Source organism: Paroedura picta, chromosome 1 (assembly GCF_049243985.1).
Source record: "Paroedura picta isolate Pp20150507F chromosome 1, Ppicta_v3.0, whole genome shotgun sequence".
NCBI classification, from domain to species: Eukaryota; Metazoa; Chordata; class Lepidosauria; order Squamata; family Gekkonidae; genus Paroedura; species Paroedura picta.
Window position 1 is genome coordinate 80475625 of NC_135369.1, and position 18980 is coordinate 80494604.

At 43.4% G+C, this 18980-nt stretch overlaps 2 protein-coding genes across 15 annotated transcripts in view; one reads left to right on the top strand and one right to left on the bottom strand.

Annotated features, from left to right (window-relative positions):
• Positions 1-6824, bottom strand: part of SDCCAG8 (SHH signaling and ciliogenesis regulator SDCCAG8) — a 127694-nt gene extending 120870 nt beyond the window's left edge. Inside the window, exons 1-4 of one of the 7 annotated variants that reach the window (XM_077344710.1) lie at positions 6416-6824; positions 941-1084; positions 774-859; positions 158-271 (exon numbers count right to left, since the gene is read on the bottom strand). In XM_077344710.1, coding sequence (XP_077200825.1) covers positions 158-271; positions 774-859; positions 941-1040 — 300 coding nt within the window. In that variant the 5' untranslated portion in view covers positions 1041-1084; positions 6416-6824. Of the gene's footprint in view, positions 1-157; positions 272-320; positions 379-773; positions 860-940; positions 1085-4543; positions 5111-6415 lie in introns of those variants that run through there. The other 6 variants (XM_077344700.1, XM_077344716.1, XM_077344690.1 and 3 more) reach the window with 6 other exon arrangements.
• CEP170 (centrosomal protein 170) overlaps positions 5501-18980 on the top strand; it is a 112729-nt gene continuing 99249 nt past the window's right edge. For 3 of the 8 annotated variants that reach the window (XM_077344611.1, XM_077344639.1, XM_077344647.1), the window contains exon 1: positions 5502-5675. The gene's annotated coding sequence lies outside the window, so the exon portion shown is untranslated. Of the gene's footprint in view, positions 5680-6973; positions 6994-18980 lie in introns of those variants that run through there. The other 5 variants (XM_077344655.1, XM_077344676.1, XM_077344620.1 and 2 more) reach the window with 4 other exon arrangements.

An 18980-nucleotide genomic window follows, 5' to 3' on the forward strand; every position in this document is an offset into this window, starting at 1 on the left:
CTTTCTGTATCAAAAGTAATAATTTTGTATCTGGTGAGTCTCTGCTGACTATAGAAGTCAATAATGATGTTTTGCTTTTCTTTCTGTTCTCAGTACACGTTACACATTTTCTACAAATCACTCAATTACATTATTAGGTAAACTATGATTGCAATACCTTACAAAATTTGACTTCAGCTTCCAGGTGGTTAATGTATTGTGAATGATCATTCATGATGGGAACAAAATCACAAACTGCAGGCAGACTCTGATCTGTATCTTTAGAAGTCTTCTAGATGAAACAGATCAAAGATGCAATAAACAATTTACAGAATACATACTTTTACAATAGAGAATTAATTTCAACTTGAATTCCTCATCATGCTCCAATCCAGCCCACTGCCAACATAAAGCAAAGAGAAGATGAAATAAATCAGCTGTGTGTGTGTGTGGGGGGGCTTTGTGCCCACCTGCACCATCAACACCAAATAAAAACCATCATAAATTGGTCTGCAATCAGAATACACTCGATTCTTTTGCCTTCCACCTCTGTCCATGCCTCATACAAGCGGACAGATCTGTTATATCAAAGTAAAGCTAGTCACCTTAAAACAAATGTAATGTTGTATGTCCTTAATAAATGCATTGAACATCCTGCAGTATCTTATGATATGATGAAATTCTACATGATTCACCAAGCGTGACAGCATAAATGTTGCTTAAATATGGGTTCTGCTAACAGCCATGTAATTATTTGTTCATCTAAAAGTATAACCAGAGAGGATAATGCTTACTGAAGGTGACAATGTCCTCCTCCTTGAAGGGGATGTTTTACTCTCTTTTTCTTCTTGTTCCCGTAATAAAGCTTTTAGTAGGTCAACTACAGAGAAATGGTAAGATACATCTTAATAAGCATGATTAAACATGACTGAAAGAATGTCAGAAATGGAAACTTTCAAACCTGCATGACTGTGTTTCAGTTCCTGCAAAGCTCTATCCTCATTGTCGTCAGGGCCTGTATCAGGAGATAACTGGTCAAATGTAGCTGCACCTTCTCCCATTGCAAGATCTTTTTCACCCAGGGCACTGCTTTTACTGGCATGGTCTGTGGACAACAGTATTATTGTTGTTTGTCTCAAAATTTGAACAGGCAAATCTAGTATAAACATTTACCATCACAACTTACCTGATTATACAACTGATAGGGGTGTGCATTTGGCATCAATCAAGCCGAAAAAACACCAAATACATATCAGAGAGTCTGAAAAGGCTAAATATATATCAGAGAATCTGATCCACTACCAGCATAATTTTGTCTCAATACCTCCAATTCCCCCCCCTCCCAGCTTTTATTCAGATATGTATTGTTATACCAAAGATCAGCTGGAGCGATGGGAGCTGAACGTCATCTCAGCTGGTTTAAACCAAGCTGCAAGAGGAGCCAGCCCAGGATCAACTGGGGCGAGGGTGGAGGGTGGGGTGTGGGAGCGGAGAACTTTCAGCCAGGTCTGTGTGTGACAGAGAGAGACAACCCCGCTGCATGCAGATTCTGGGGCCAGCTTCTCCTGCAGTGCAGTTAAACTGTGCTGCAAGAGAAGCCTAGCCATCTCCTCCAGTCTATTGTACTTGAAAAATCCTGGGTCTGAATACCATACTAGTATTGGGAGCCAGGATTTTTCAGAAATACTCCTTTTTGTTTTTTGGATCAAATAGACCTGAACCAAAAATTAGCATTTTTTTTTTGCACACCCCTGCTGAATACCAGACAACTGGAACATACCACAAGTGAACATCTAGGAAAGATGAGAAACAACCCACACACTTGTAATTCAATGCAGCAGACTGTGAAGCATATGAGTGGGAAGAAACCAGGAAGGTGTATTAGAATTGCTGTTTGATGTGGGATAATGATGTGGGATGTTTGATGTGGGATAATTTCATGTTGCTCTATCAAAAAGCTTACATCATAAGCATACCCCAGCATGCCAGCGTTACTAGCACAGACAAAGTATCCATTAAGAACTAGATGGAAAAATCTTTGTTGGCAGGCATCACTTGTCTAGGAAAAATGTGATCTCACAAACAATGCGATATTTCTAAGGATAATAGGCAAAAGTGTTTCCAATGGAGTTCCTCAGGGTAAATGACAAAGGAATGATGGGATTGCTAAAGGAAGATTTTAGCAATCCCAAAGAAGAGAAGCTCTATTAAATTTTTGCTACTGCATTCACTTTGGAAAGTGTGCAGCACTGTCATTATTTACAGGAAGGGAATCTTAAGAACTGAATCAAATTAAGGTGACCAAAAATGAAGTTCTAGATCAGGCTTTCTCAACCACGGTTTTGTGAAACCTTGAGAGGAAAAGAGACCTTGGGGTTATAGTGGATAGCTGAATGAAAATGTCAACCCAGTGCGCTGCAACAGTGGAAAAAAGAAAAAGTCCACGCTGGGGGTTATTAGGAAAGGACTGGAATAAAAACATCAAATATTAAAATGTCCTGTATAGATTTATGGTGCTGCCTCAAAAAGGACACTACAGAGCTAGAAATATTAAAGGGCTGGAGCACCTTCATAAGAAGTAAACGGTTAAAAAGTCTGGGATTGTTCACTTTAGAAAAAGAGATGGTTAGGGAAGGACTTAATAGAGGTTTATGAATTCTGCACAAGATAAAGACGCTGATCTTTGGCTTGCACATGAGATCACACACTAGGACATTAACGAATTATTTTAAAGTAGGAAGATCACAATCATCAGGAAAAATTGCTTAAAAACTCCATTCTGTCCAGGTCAAAGGAAGGGTCCAAGTGAGGAAGCTTGTCTGCCCTGTATGAATGGTGTGCAGCTATCAGTGGCTCACTCCACCAGGAACCTGGGCTTGATCGTGGATACTTCCCTCTCCATGGAGGCCCACATCACAAGAGTAGTGTGTCTGGCCTTCTACCACCGTTGCCAAGCCAAACTACTAGTTGCCTACTTGGCCCTGGAACACTGAGCCACAGTGATCCATGCAATGGTCACCTCTAGGCTAGAATTCTACAACTTGCTCTACTAACTTTGATCTGGAAACTGCAACGGGTCCAAAATGCAGCGGTCAGGGTCCTCACAGTAACACCATGGAGGTCCCACATCCAGCACAACTTCCAACAACTGCACTGGCTACCAGTCAAATTCCAGATCAGGCTTAAGGGCTTGGTAATAACCTTCAAGGCCATACACAGTCTGGGCCCAGTGTACTTGAAGGACCATCTCTCTGCCTACGCCTCTGAAAGAGTTCTGCACTCTGCCACCCCCAATTGGCTAGTGAACCCTGGCCCCAAGGAAGACTGATTGCACTGGCGGCCGCCATGACTGGGGCTCCCTCTCAGTGTGGCACTGTGCAGCTGCTGCTGACAGCGCCCCCCAGTGGGCGACAGGAAGTCAGGAGAGCCGGCAGGAAAGCAAGTGGAGCAGGGGCTCTGGCGGGAGCAGCAACGTCCCTCGGCAAAAGACAACCTGCCCACCCCACCACCAGCCTCAGTAAAATTGTCAAGCGTTGACGGGTGCCTGGTGATAAAAAGTTTGGGGACCGCAGATCCAGGGTACAGCATGGCACCTTTTATCATGTATATTAGTGATCCCCAACCTGTGGGCTGCGGACCACATGTGGTCCTTCGACTAATTGGAGGTGGGCCCCGAAGGATGCCTTCTCCCCCCCCCCCCGGCCCTTTACTTCATCCCCCCCCCAGCCCTTTACAACACACTTCATTGTTGTGGCGTGTCTGTATCTTATTTTGAAAGGATGTTTAAACATTACCATAGCGATCAGAGTGCGCTAGGGCAGTGGTTGAGAGTAGAGGAGTAAACTACCCCCCCCCCCGGGCCTCAGTAAAAGGCGTTGAGTGGTCCCCAGTGATAAAAAGGTTGAGGACCACTGATGTATATGATATGATGGAGTTAGGTGGATCAATGTGTGCTGTCTATACAAGAAGTGTTTTAACCACAAACTCTGTTTTTAACAGATATGTACTAGCACCAGAAAGACCAATAACATTTATTCCAACAGGAGCTTTTGTGAAACAGAAAATGCTTTTTCAGTTACAATGGGCTCTGTCTTACAAAAGCTCATGCTGGGATATACCTTACTTTTTCAGGTGCCGCTAAACTTCTGTGCTGTCTTACTACAATAGACTAACACGGTTAACTCACCGGAATCACAACAGTTAATTCAAACAACTTTATACTGCATCCAAAGCAAAAATAATGGATTGGCGGCTCGGCAGACCTGTTACCTCTATGCCTAACAATGAAAAACAGTCACTTTCCCATTCTGTTTCATAAATCACAAGGTCCAAAAAGTAACGAGTTTTCAAATCTTTTCCTCCCTCCACCCAGCGCATATTAAATGAAGAGATGCCTAGAGAAGTTTTAGTTCATTATATATTCCCGTACAAAGCGCACGAAGACAGAGCTCTCAGTGACGAAGGGGCCGAGCGCTGCGGTAGATCGCCAGAGATCTGCCGGGGGAAATGACAGGAGCCCCCGGGGATGCGGGCTCTCCCTACCACCCCCGCCTCTCTTACTCACCAGCCACGCTCCGGGGGGGCCGCCCCCAGCACTTCTCCACCCCCGACTCTCCGCCGCCCTCCCTCATAGAGCTGCATGAACTCGGGATCTCGCACCAGATGTCAATGCGGAGCCCTCGACTACACGCCGACGCTCTTTCCTCGGGCCCCGCCGCCTTGGGGTCTCCTTGCATCGGGGAGAGCGTGAGACAAACCCGCCTCCTCTTGAAGCGGTGGTTCCCGGTCGCTGTAGTCCAAAGCCGCCCTAGGACCCCCCCAACGATATGGACGCTATTAAAGAGAAGGGACTACGACTCCCAAGATGAACCGGGGTTCCGGAGGCCGTCGTACGCAGCCTTGTTGCTAGACAACCAAAGAAACGGTCTTTTAGGAGTCTCGCAGTTGGGAGGAGCTACGAGGCTGCTGAGCCTCCGACCCAGACGTCACGCCTGTCGGAGGGAGGGGGCGACTACACTCGCCTCGCAGCCTTCTCGAAGAGGTTCGGACGGGCTCCCCTAGCCGTGCACGGTCGGCTACACAGCCCGGCACAGCCCTCTATTATTATGCTGAAGAGCTTTCGAAGAGTTTATCGCTGCTACGCTGGGACTTGTAGGTCTTTCGGAAAACATAGGAAGTCCTACAGTAAATGCCCCCCCCCCCTTATTCTGTGTCAATGTAGAGCATCGCCTGAAGGTACCTGCAACCGCAGGTGACGCCGATAGATCACTTTCTAGGAGATACCCGAAAGACAGACTTACAAAGCGCACATCATGTCCATCTCTCAAACAAGTGTACACGAATTTATATATATTAAATATAATTCATCTGCAAAATAATAAACCAGGATTATATTTCCCTCTCCCCTTCCCATTGTCTGAAAAATGACGCTTGCGCAGTAAGAGTCAACAAGGGGGGTTTCGGTCGTGCGCCTGCGCACTCGGCTCGTTTGGGGCTTTGCAAATCCGTTCTTCTCATTGCCCTTCCCCCCTGCACAATTGTGCGGGCGCGCGCTCGGCGTAGGCGCCTGCGCGGTGTGTTCTGTGGCTCCGCGCCGTTAGCCGCTATATGCTGGGAATAACGTTGGCGCGGCTGTTGCTAGTGGTGCGCCGCAGGAAGGCCGGCGGCCGGGTGTCCCTCCCCTCGCGGTGGCCTGGGTCGGTGAGGCAGAGACGCCGGTTTCGGGTCGGGGGCGGGAGGGGCCCGGATGCGCCGGGCCGCCTGGGGGGTGGGGGGGCGCCTGGCCTGTCTCCGGGAAGGGGTCGGGGAGGGTCTGTCTCCTTTCCCTTCTCGACCGGGTCGCCGCTCCGTTCTTCTCCCGACCGGGCGCTGGTGGGCGGGGAGGCTTGGCAGGCTGGCCAGACGACGGGTAGGGCTTTCTTTAAAAATAAATGCATCACGTCTCCGGCTTTCTGCTTTCTCTGCCCGCTCGCCGCTGTCCCCGTGTCGGTGGAGGGAGGCCGTTGCTGCCGCGGTAGGAATATGAGAGGGATTGGCCCGGCGCCCCCGAGACCCTCTCCCTCTCCCTTCTCTCGGATAACAGACCTCTCCCGCCTGCGGGGCGGGGGTCTTTCTCCCGATTCAGTTCGTTGGCCTCGGTTTTTATCACCTATCCAGCTACGCACGCCCTCTGGAAGTCATAAGGGGGGGGGGCGTCGGAGAGGGGAGATTCCTTGCTTTGTTAGTTTCTCCTTCCCCCCCCCCTCCCGCAGCCGTGGTGTAGGTTTTCCTTTGTTTCACGGGGGGGAGGGAGAGTAGATCTTAAGTTTTTTGGAGCAAATTGAAAGGAATGTGTGCGATTTTGCTCCCAATCCCTCTCTCGCTTTTATTTTTCATTTTGCCTGATCGTGCTTTAAAATGCCTTAGTCTGAAATGATGTAAAAAAGATTATACTTGCTTTTTAAGGAAACCCAAATGGGAGGGAAATAGCAAGTCTTCCATCTCTGTCCTTTTCCCCTTCCTGCTGCTGTTCACGGTTTTCTGTGTATAAAAGGGGATGCATGGGAAATGCATATGGCTTCTCAAGCTATGTATATTGGGAAGATAATGGCTCTTTGTGAAGGCATAATTGCAAAATGGTTCATTTTGTTAATAAAAGATGTGCCTAGTCATCGTAACCCTTTTAGAATGGAAATGCATGGGTTACAAAGGCAGTAAAAATCTTGGAGTGATTTTGAAATATCAAGTTTTTTGTAGAAGAGGAAGCTGACTCGACTGAGAACCAGATGACAGATCTACAGATGAGCCTTCTTTTGTGATCTCATCCACTCGTTGCTTGGAGCCGGATGCTAGGGGTGGGGGAAGGGATGAAGAGTGTTTCTGCTCAGAATTGTATGCTGGTGCATCTACTATTCAGCTCCATTTACTATGCAGTTAATCTAAGTCTCTCTAGCATCAGGCAAGATGTGGCTTGTGTATTTTATCAGGAAATTGCTAAATGCATAAACGGTGGCTGTTCAGATTACTGTGCTCATGGTAAGCCCTGTGATTTCAGTAAGGTGGGTAGCTGAGTTCCAGAGTTATGTGTTTGGTGTTTTGAAATTATTCTGGCACCTCTGTTTACATAAGCAAATTCAAGTATTATTTGCCATTCAGTTGCTTGAAAGAGGAAAAGAAAAGGATATGAGTAACTGATAGCATTTCCTTTGTGCATTGAATTCTTACGCGTCAGTTGCTTTTTCACTTTGAACTAAACCTAGTCTTCATAAAATATTTATGTGAAAGAATATGCTCAAGTTCCTGGAGTGTGATGGTTCCATCATGGTGTGATCATGCAAGCAAAAGGAGACTTTGAAGACAAGGAATTATGTTTATTGATAAACTAAGATTAATTGAGAAAAGAAACGAGTATTCAACAACTTTTAAAATGTAAAAGTCGATGTGGATGAAAATTGTATGGTGTACCAAATAGTTCCAATATGGCAGATCTGTATAATAACTTGACTACAAAGTCAAGCTTGATGGCAAAATGAAAGTGTGGTGCACTATTTTTTTTAACTTTATGGGCCAGCCTGGATTCTTCTGTTGCAGTTCATCAACAACATTCACAGTTGTGAAATGCACCATGTGTTTTCCTTAGCCAGTAGATCCTTATTCCAAGGTGAAAAATTAATGGAAGTAATACAGATTGTGCAATATTTGTCACAACTATATAACTCTTCCCTCATGCAATGTGGAAAGCTGGAGCTCCGCAATTTCCTATGCTATGCAAAACACTATGTTCATTTTCCCTTGGTTTAAACATTCGCTGGCAGGGGCTCATGGGAATTGTAGTCTATAGACATCTGGAGGGCCCCAGTTTGACTACTCCTGGTTTAAACACACATATCAGGTGGGATCATTCCTTAGGGTTTCTTTCTCCTCTTTAAACCACTGTCTTGTAAACTCTGGTTAACTTCAACATAATTTCATTTGTGCATCTAAAACAGTCCTATGTGAAAAAGATCACAGCCTGTGTCATATATCTTGCATCACCGCTTTTTCATGTCTCAAACTATTCTTAATGTAAGGTTCTACTGAATATATATTAATGAAAATGTGACCTGTTAAAATATTTGATACCCTGTTAGTTGCAAATAGTGTTGAATATCTGTTACTCATATAGCATTAACATTGTCTTTCAGTGAACTTATACTCATAATAGTAACAACTTTGTAGTTTTGGTGATGAATTCTCTGCCAATGGACTGTTGAATTTTCCCAGTGTCACAGAGGAATAAAATTGGCAGAAGGATGTCTGTCTGCCATTGACTTAAGCCAGGCATGCTCAACCAGGGTTTCATAAAACCCTATGGTTTCTTGACAGCCGTGGAAAGGTTTCCCAAATGGGGGAAAGTTAATTAATCTTATATATGTATTTTAAACATGTTACATTTATTGGGTGATATGACTGTATATGTTTATATTGACTTTCCCCTCATGGCCAATTATGGGCCTGGAGGGATAGGAAGAGTAGGGGCCCTGGATGGGGACATAGTGATGCTTCCCAACCATATTCTGCACGATCACCCCACTTCTGGGGTTCCTCAAACCCTGAAGAAGGACACAGAGAGCCCTGCCAAACTGCAAACCAGCCCTGATTATCTGCTATGGCTCTTGCTGCGAGACAGAGACAGAGAAAGCCGCCCAAATGAGCTCTCATTCCCTGCTAAAAACAGCCCTAATTACCTGCTATGGCTCCTGCTGTGATGGAGGGGGGGAGAGAGAGAGAGAGCTGCACCTGCCTGTGTCCCTTGGATCCTAGCACTCATTGCATTCCTGGTTACAATGGGCTTTCTTGCTAGTCACTATATAAAAAACAATAAAACATCAACATTAAAACATATTTTAAAAGCTATTTTCATAGAATCATAGAGTTGAAAAGGCCACCTAGTTCTAGTCCAATGCAGGATCAGCCTAAAGATTAATTTAAAATGGAAAAGCTGCCAAATGTTGAACTATGGGGGTTGGGGGGCAGGAATGTGTTTCAAGAAGTGCTCAGAATACTTCATGTAGCCTTTCAGAGTAATCTTTGCAGAAAACTTTAAAATATTGTAATCCCCATATTATGTGGGTAGAAGCTTGAACCTGAAAGTGTATTAAGATGCCACCTGAGTTCATGGCTGAGCTGAAATTTGACTTGATCCCAGTTCATAGTTGGGTACTTCCCAGTTCATTCTGTCTTTATAAATATTTTTGACACAAAGCAGATTCTAAAAGCTCTTTAAAAAGAGCTGGAAGACATCAGTGGATATTTTAGTCCAGTCCTCCATACTTCAAGCATTCCTAGCAAGTTTTGTCAAAACTGGCAGCCTTTTTGCACGGGGATCTTTGTTGCAAATTGGTCACTGAATGAAAAATCGCCATTTAAAATAGTGGAATTCGTCGTTATGCATACCTGCCTTTGTAGTGGAATCAGTTGCGTTTTTTAGCGTTTCCCACAGGCTTCCGGTCTCGGCAGAAATCGCTAGAAAGGAAGCGCTATTGCCAAGCTCGTCCCGCCCCTGGCCGTCAAGCAGCCAATGGGCAGCCGTTAGCATGCTCCCAAACAGCCCCTTTCCCTTTAAGGAAGGTTTAAAAAAAAAAAAAAAAAAACAGACCCATTGTAACGAATCTGGGTAGATTCGTTGCAACGGAGAGACCCATCCAGCTGCCTGGGGTGTTTGAGCTGTCGTTTGATCGTTAACACGCTGCCTCCGAGTGAAAAAAAAAAATCCCCCCCCTCTCACGGGCCCGATTTTCGGCTGAATGGAATGTGTGAAATGTGTGTGCTTAGTGACTGAAGGGGAGGGACTGAAGCCGGGAAGCCTCTGTTTGAGCTGTCATTTGATCGTGGCCACGCTGCTTCCGAGTGGAAAAAAAAAATCCCCCCTCCCCCCCCCCCTCACGGGCGCGATTTTCAGCCGAAACAGTGTGAAAAATAAAGGGAAAATACATCAGCAAACGGGCTTCTGCGGGCTTCTTGTGCTTAGTGACTGTAAACAGCTCTGAGGAGGGACTGCAGCCTGGGAAGCCTCACTGGCTAAACGGAGGCTCGCCGGTGCGTTGATCTCCACTCGCTCGGGGAAAAAAAAATGGCGATCGCTTCGCCGGAAGTTTGGAGGACAGGCTCAGGAGGAGGGACTCTGAAGAAACCGCAACAATGTTAACGCACAAGTCTTTATCGCTATTGTTGCAGATTGGTTGCAGGAGTGTATCGCTTTCCGGAGGGTGAATCCACTTTATGGGATTCCCCTGAAAGCGCTACAACGAAGCGCTTTTTGCGGGTCAGTTTCAGGAGTGTTGCAGATTGTCTACGACGTCGTGGGTTATTCCAAATTAGTAGCGTTTTCAATTAGCAACCATTGTGCTATTTTGAAGCCGTGCGAAATGGCCCAGGCAGTCTTCAAGCAAAGGTTGGATACACACTTTTCTTGGATGCTTTAGGATGCTTAGGGCTGATCCTGCATAGAGCAGGGGGTTGGACTAGATGGCCTGTATGGCCCCTTCCAATTCTGTGATTCTATGATTGATACACAAAACATTTTTTTCTAGAAAATCTTGAAGGAAGGACATTTGCTATGGAGTTTTATCACAGTGCTCTTTTCTCTATGGCTTAATCGTGACTAACTGGAGGTTGGCTGGATGTTTGAATGAACATTAATGTGGACATAGCTCTATTTTCAGAGGCTACTTTTACAGTGATCGAAGCACCTAGTACAAAGCTTGGCATGATGTCTGAACTGAGCACAATAGTTAATTTCTAGACATTAATTTAAATATGTTTCTTAACCTGTCCTAAGGAGTGATCGGTTTCCCCATCTTTGAGGTAAAATAGTGAGTTTTCTAACCAATAGTATGTTACAAACAATGATTTATTAATGTACTTGACTATTCTGAAAAGCAAAGAGAAGATTAGTGCTAAAATGTATGGTGATTAAACTGGGCCCAAAATCACTGGCTTGGCTTACTATCCAGCCTCTATTCAAGCTCACTGCCAACCCCTCCTTTCTCTCTGGCATGCACTGAGCCCTTGGGGAAAGAAGCAAAGATTTCTGTTGGCTGTGCTAGTGTGTAGAGAAGATATAGGTCAGGACGCCTGTCATTTCTTAGCATTTCAGAGCAGCACAAGAGACAGCTTAGGGAAAGAGGATGGGTTGCTGGAAGTCCTTTTCATCGGAGGAGTGGGACACACTTGCTCTTCATGATATAACAAGTCAATTTTCAGATACTTGCCCATAATAGTTTCATTGCATGTAAGAGTTTAATTATTAAGTGCATTTGTTTCTTTTCTTGCTTCAGTTTTTCTTTTTGGTAAAGTATTCTAGCTTTGCTAGAGGGAAAAAGTAAATATCTTTTAAACATATTAGCTTTTGTTCATTGTATTCTGACAACCTGTCAAGGAGCTAGAAAAACTGCTATTTTGGAAGAATAGATATTGCTTGCAGTTTATAATTGGTCTAGAAATTTGTTGTTGTTGTTGTTGTTATGTGCGAAGTCGTGTCCGACCCATCGCGACCCCATGGACAATGATCCTCCAGGCCTTCCTGTCCTCTACCATTCCCTGGAGTCCTTTTAAGTTTGCACCTACTGCTTCAGTGACTCCATCCATCCACCTCATTCTCTGTCGTCCCCTTCTTCTTTTGCCCTCGATCACTCCCAGCATTAGGCTCTTCTCCAGGGAGTCCTTACTTCTCATGAGGTGGCCAAAGTATTTGAGTTTCATCTTCAGGATCTGGCCTTCTAAAGAGCAGTCAGGGCTGATCTCCTCTAGGACTGACCGGTTTGTTCGCCTTGCAGTCCAAGGGACTCGCAAGAGTCTTCTCCAGCACCAGAGTTCAAAAGCCTCAATTCTTTGACGCTCGGCCTTCCTTATGGTCCAACTTTCGCAGCCATGCATTGCAACTGGGAATACCATAGCCTTGACTAAACGCACTTTTGTTGGTAGGGTGATGTCTCTGCTTTTTAGGATGCTGTCTAGATTTGCCATAGCTTTCCTCCCTAGGAGCAAGCGTCTTTTAATTTCTTTGCTGCAGTCCCCATCTGCAGTGATCTTGGAGCCGAGGAAAATAAAATCTGTCACTATCTCCATTTCTTCCCCATCTATTTGCCAGGAATTGAGAGGGCCGGCTGCCATGATCTTTGTTTTCTTGATGTTGAGTTTCAAGCCAACTTTTGCACTCTCCTCCTTCACCCGCATCAACAGGCTCTTTAGTTCCTCTTCACTTTCTGCCATTAGAGTGGTATCATCTGCATATCTGAGGTTGTTGATATTTCTCCCTGCAATCTTGATCCCAATTTGTGACTCCTCTAATCCCGCCTTTCTCATGATGTGCTCCGCATACAAGTTAAATAGGCAAGGCGACAGTATACAGCCTTGCCGAACTCCTTTCTCAATTTTGAACCAATCCGTGATTCCATGTTCAGTTCTCACTGTTGCTTCTTGACCTGCATATAAATTTCTCAAGAGACAAATAAGATGCTCTGGTATTCCCATCTCTTTAAGAACTTGCCACAATTTGTTGTGCTCCACACAATCAAAGGCTTTAGCCTAGTCAATGAAGCAGAAGTAGATGTTCTTCTGGAACTCCCTAGCTTTTTCCATGATCCAGCGTATGTTGGCAATTTGATCTCTAGTTCCTCTACCTCTTCGAAATCCTGCCTGTACTTCTGGAAGTTCTCGGTCCACATATTGCTGGAGCCTAGCTTGTAGGATTTTGAGCATAACTTTGCTAGCATGAGAAATGAGTGCAATGGTGCGGTAGTTTGAACATTCTTTGGCATTGCCCTTCTTTGGGATTGGAATGTAAACTGACCTTTTCCAATCCTGTGGCCATTGCTGAGTTTTCCAAATTTGCTGGCATATTGAGTGTAGCACTTTTACTGCATCGTCCTTTAAGATTTTGAATAGTTCAACTGGAATGCTGTCACCACCACTAGCTTTATTGTTGCTCAGACTTCCTAAGGCCCATTTGACTTCACATTCCAGGATGTCTGGCTCCAGGTCAGTAACTACCCCACTGTGGTCATCAGGGATGTTAAGCTCGCTCTTGTATAGTTCTTCTGTATAATTTTGCCACCTTTGCTTAATCTCTTCTGCTTCTGTGAGGTCCCTACCATTTTGGTCCCTTATCATACCCATCTTTGCATGAAACGTTCTCTTCATATCTCCAATTTTCTTGAAAAGATCTCTGGTCCTCCCCATTCTATTGTTTTCTTCTATTTGTTTGCACTGTTCATTTAAGAAGGCATTCTTATCTCTTCTAGCTTTTCTCTGGAATTCTGCATTCAATTGGGTGTATCTTTCTCTTTCTCCCTTGCCTTTCACTTCCCTTCTCTCCTTAGCTATTTGTAAAGCTTCCTCAGACAGCCATTTTGATTTCTTGCATTTCTTTTTCTTTGGGATGGTTTTAGTTGCTACCTCTTGTACAATGTCGCGAACCTCCGTCCATAGTTCTTCAGGCACTCTGTCTATCAGATCTAATTCCTTAAATCTATTTGTCACCTCTACTGTATATTCGTCGGGGATATGATTTAGTTCGTACCTGAGTGGCCTAGTGCTTTTCCCTACTTTCTTCAATTTAAGCCTAAATTTTGCAACAAGAAGCTCATGATCTGAACCACAATCAGCTCCTGGTCTTGTTTTTATTGCCTGTATAGAACTTTTCCATCTTTGGCTGCAGAGTACATAGTCAATCTGATTTCTGTGTTGACCGTCTGGTGATGTCCATGTGTAGAGTCGTCTCTTGGGTTGTTGGAAAAGAGTGTTTGCTATGACCATTGTATTCTCTTGACAAAATTCTACCAGCCTGTGCCCTGCTTCATTTTGTACTCCAAGGCCAAACTTGCCTGTTATCCCAGTTATCTTTTGGCTTCCTACTTTAGCATTCCAATCCCCCATGATGATAAGCACATCATTTTTTGGCGTAGCTTCTATAAGGTGTTGTAGGGCTTCATAGAACTGATCAACTTCATCCTCTTCAGCAGCAGTGGTTGGGGCATAGACCTGGATCACTGTGATGTTGAATGGTTTGCCTTGGATTCGAACTGAGATCATTCTGTCATTTTGGGGATTGTATCCCAAGACTGCTTTTCCTACTCTCTTATTGATTATGAAGGCTACTCCATTTCTTCTGCGAGATTCTTGTCCACAGTAGTATACCTGATGGTCATCTGAATTAAATTCACCCATTCCTGTCCATTTTAGTTCACTGATTCCTAAAATGTCGATGTTCAGTCTTCTCATTTCTTGTTTAACCACGTCCAGCTTGCCTTGATTCATGGATCTGACGTTCCAGGTTCCTATGGAATAAAAATCTTTACAGCATCGGACTGTCTTTTCGCCACCAGTTACTTCCACAACTGAGCGTCCTTTCGGCTTTGGCCCAGCCGCTTCATTCATTCTGGCGCTACTCATACTAGCCGTCTGCTCATCCCCAGTAGCATATTGGACATCTTCCGGCGTCATATCGTTATGCCCATTGGAACTGTCCATAGAGTTTTCATGGCAAAGATACTGGAGTGGTTTGCCATTGCCTTCTCCAGTGGATCACCTTTTGTCAGAGCTCTCAGCTATGACCTGTCCATCTTGGGTGGCCCTGCACGGCATAGCTCATAGCTTCACTGAGCTACGCAAGCCCCCTTGCCACAACAAGGCAGCGATCCTTGAAGGGGGGGTCTAGAAATATATTCTTGTAATTTCTGCTGTTACTGAATTGAGAGGTGTTAATTTCAGTTATTTGCACACTAGACCCCTTCTGTCATTGATCTAGCTGTTTATGTCCCCAAAGCACTCCCTGCTTTCTTTTCCCTTTTTAAGAGTTTCTTCCTTATTATGAGCGAATCTCTTACTGTGGTTTTATATTATCTAGCTCCTGATAAAAGTTTAATAGTTAGCAATACCTCTTCAGCCTTTGAAAAAAATAATCTGATGCAGGGTGGGAGAGTAGGGAATCAGTTAGTTCTATCTGAACTTGGACAGAGAGAACTAAGAGTTAGAATTGGTTACGGTGAGGTGCATCTTTGACAGACTTGCACACAGATGATCTTGGATTTCCAGTGAAGGGTTACTTGTTGTGTTGTCTGATCTGTCTATTTGGTTCTAATATGCATACTATGCATTGATAAAGCACATAAACACAAATTTTATAGAACTGGTTGTGTTAAAGTAGTACATGCACGCATTTTATGGATGTCCCAAAAATGTATAAAAGCCTCACAAAAAAGGATCTTTGGTGGAGATATTACTTGCAATGTATTGACAATATTCATATTTGTGCACTGATAATGGTCATGGAGAGAAAAATGCAAGTAAACTGAAACCTATGATAAACTTTTTATGTTCTGATAAGAATTCTGTTTTAGATATGGCATTAAAACAGCATAAAGCAAAATTCCTGAACAATAAAGGAGTGAAATCTGTTCATCCACAGATTGTACTTACAATGTATGACATGATAATATTTAAAAGGTAAATTGCCACCCAAACAGTGACAATCATGTAATATTTGACTTTGGCCAATTGACCAGTTGCCAGCCTTAAGGCTGCCGCCAAATTTCTGACAAATTCTGTCCTGAAACCATTGTCACAATACTGCACTCATGGTCTGCCAGTATGATAACCATCTCCCTCAGCAGTTAGGAAGTTTATCATTATTCTGAGATGATAAAACCACCTATCAATGGTTTAGGGATCATAGCCTACTTTGGGATTACTTCCAATGTAATTCCTTTAAAACCATATGTCATTATTTAGATAACTCAATTTTCCTTGGGTTCATGAAGTATAAAGAAAAGCAGTATATAAAGTATTCTAATAAACACTTTACTTTCAGAATTTGATACTTTTTAATGTAGCCTCATCTATGTTTCATACTAAATTGCTACAGAAAGCTGCTTCTCTGTTGAGGAAAAGAGACATCAATGTAGTAAATAATAAGACAGAGGTATTGCAGTTGGTGTGTTAGGATCTACTCTCAAACAATCAAAACATTATCTTAGAGGAAATCACCTGTATAGTGATTTTAAGAGTTAAACTTTTAGAAAACCTGTTATAGAACCTTAATATACTCATAGAAAAATAGTTTATGTAAAACGACTTTGAGTGCTATTTTGGGAGGTGGAGTTACATATCACTGTAGTTGAATACTAGAAATAGGAATCATGTGACAACTTACAAGCTGATTATACCTAACCTCTTAGATATAGATGAAATGTTTTTAAAATCTAAAGTCTCCAATCTCTTGACTGCTGTAGAGCTGTATTCTCAGATAGTTGACCTTTGCGGCCTTAAAGCACAACCAGTCTGTAACAAAGGCAGCAATTCCTCCTGGTTTGACCAAGAATGTCATATCTCAAAAAAAAACCTGAGAGAGCTATTTAGACAGGCCCAATCGTCAGAGGATCAGACTATTATCCACAGTTACTTTGAACAAAAAAAACAGTATAATTGTCTTATCCAAGAGAAAAAACGGCTTTACTCTCACGATAATTGGGCCCGCCTATTTGACATTGTTAAATCCAAAAATTCCAAAGCATTCTGGTCAGCTGTAAGAGGACCCTTGAGGGGGAAGACTGATAATTTAGAACTTATTATTGCCCCCCAATTTTGGGTTGATCATTTTTCTGCTCTATTTAATGTCCCAGCAGCCCCAGAAAATCTGCTGAATGACTCCATCCCAACTAATGTCCCTAGATGGTCCCCAGTTTTGCCTGACGAAGTAGAGGAACTAATTCTGAGCCTTAAGATAGGCAAAGCCCCAGGCCAGGATGCCCTTTCAGCTGAACTTCTAAAAAACAACCCTAAATGGTGGGCTCCTCCCTTGGCCAACTTATTTACCTTAATTGACTTACATGGGATTGTCCCAAGTTCTTGGTTGAATTCAATAATTATTCCCATGTTTAAAAAGGGTGACCATAATGACCCCAATAATTTTAGACCTATTAGTTTATTATCAATTATAGGTAAGATTTATGCAAAACATCTCGAACGGCGCCTAACTGATTGGGCTCGCTCTCAAAGAATTATAGGTCCTGAACAGATTGGTTTCTTGCAGGGTAACTCTACTATAGATCATTGTTTAACTCTCTCATGCCTGGCCGAGAAATATACGTCCCAAAATGGTAAGAGGCTATACACAGCTTTTATAGATCTTAAAAGTGCCTTTGATAAGATAGATAGGGATATGCTCTGGAATAAATTGCGATCAATGGGTATGGAACCGAGACTTGTGTTTCTCATCCAAAAACTTTATGTGTCCACCTCCTGCCAAGTCCGGTATTCTTCAAAGGGAGACTTAACCTCTAAGATTTCAATGACCATTGGAGTTAAGCAAGGCTGTATTCTGGCCCCCTTGTTGTTTAATTTATTCATTAATGATTTAGCATTAAAACTGGAACCAATTAATGGTCATCCCCCAAAACTTGGTTCCCAGCATATTCTTTTGTTGTTGTATGCCGACGATACTACAATACTCTCATATACAAGGGTTGGCTTACAACGATACTTATCCACCTTTTACCAATATTGCCAAGATAATAAGTTAGTAATTAACTATGGTAAAACAAAAGTTTTGGTTTTCTCTAAGAGCTGGCATGCAATTACTTGGTCTATTGGAGGCACTTCAATAGAACAAGTCAAAACATTTAAGTATCTAGGTGTTACCTTCCAGTATAACCAGAAATGGAGCTCCCACTGCCAACGAGCTATCAATCTGGCCAAATCCTCATCTTCTTTGATAAAACAGTTCTTTTTTCTCTGCGAAAGGTAACCAATTTATCCCTGCAGCAATTAAAATTTTTAATGCCAAAGTAATGTCCCAGCTCCTGTTTGGATGCCCCTTATGGGTCCCTGCCTTTAATAAATCTATTGAGGGTGTTCAATCTGCTTTCTATAGGCAAATTACAGGGGTTCCCAACTGTGTCTCCTACCATGCCATTTGCGCAGAATTTGGCCAAATTAGGGTAGAGACAAGGGCCTGGATAGCTACTTTTAAATTTTGGGTCAGACTGTTTTTTAGAATAGAAACTGGCAGCCTTTTAACTTGTCTAAAAAGTGACCCTCTTAAATTTCAATGGTTCCAGGCTATTGAACAAAAATTAGTCTCCATTGGCATCGATCTGAACTCCCTACTACCTCTGGAAGAAAAATGTATCTTCCGGATTATTAAACAGAGAATTTTAGACCATGAGCAGCAGGAACTCATACCTACCCAGCCTCGAGTCTGCTCACCAGCATTCTTTGGCATCATTATGCAGAGAAATATTATGCCTACATATTTGCATCTCCTTGATGTCCCACCCCTGAGAAGAGCTTTTCTCCTGGCACGAATGAATGCTTTCCCCTCAAAGGTCTTAGAGGGAAGATTCCACCATATCCCATACCATGCGAGACTCTGTCCGTGTGGTTCTGGTTGCCCTGACTCTGTCTCACACATTTTGTTAGATTGCCCCTTATATGAGCAGTGTCGGGATGACAGCTTTGTTACTTTGCTGGGAAACAAGCCTTCTGTAAGTAAATCTATGACCTTGCAATTTCTGCTCTCTGACAAAGACCCAGAGATAACCATTTTAGTTGCCAGAGTTTTAACTAAGATGCTTTTATAATATGCTGCCTACCTTGTATTTTAAAGAGCCTCTTGTGGCGCAGAGTGGTAAGGCAGCGATATGCTGTCTGAATCTGTCTGCCCATGAGGTTGGGAGTTCAATCCCAGCAGCCGGCTCAAGGTTGACTCAGCCTTCCATCCTTCCGAGGTCGGTAAAATGAGTACCCAGCTTGCTGGGGGGTAAACGGTGATGACTGGGGAAGGCACTGGCAAACCACCCCGTATTGAGTCTGCCAAGAAAACGCTAGAGGGCGTCACCCCAAGGGTCAGACATGACTCGGTGCTTGCACAGGGGATACCTTTACCTTTACCTTGTATTTTATCTCTTATAGTTTATTTAATCATTTTAAGATCTGTTTGGTCATGTAACCCCATTTTATTATTTTGTTGAAATTTTAAACCC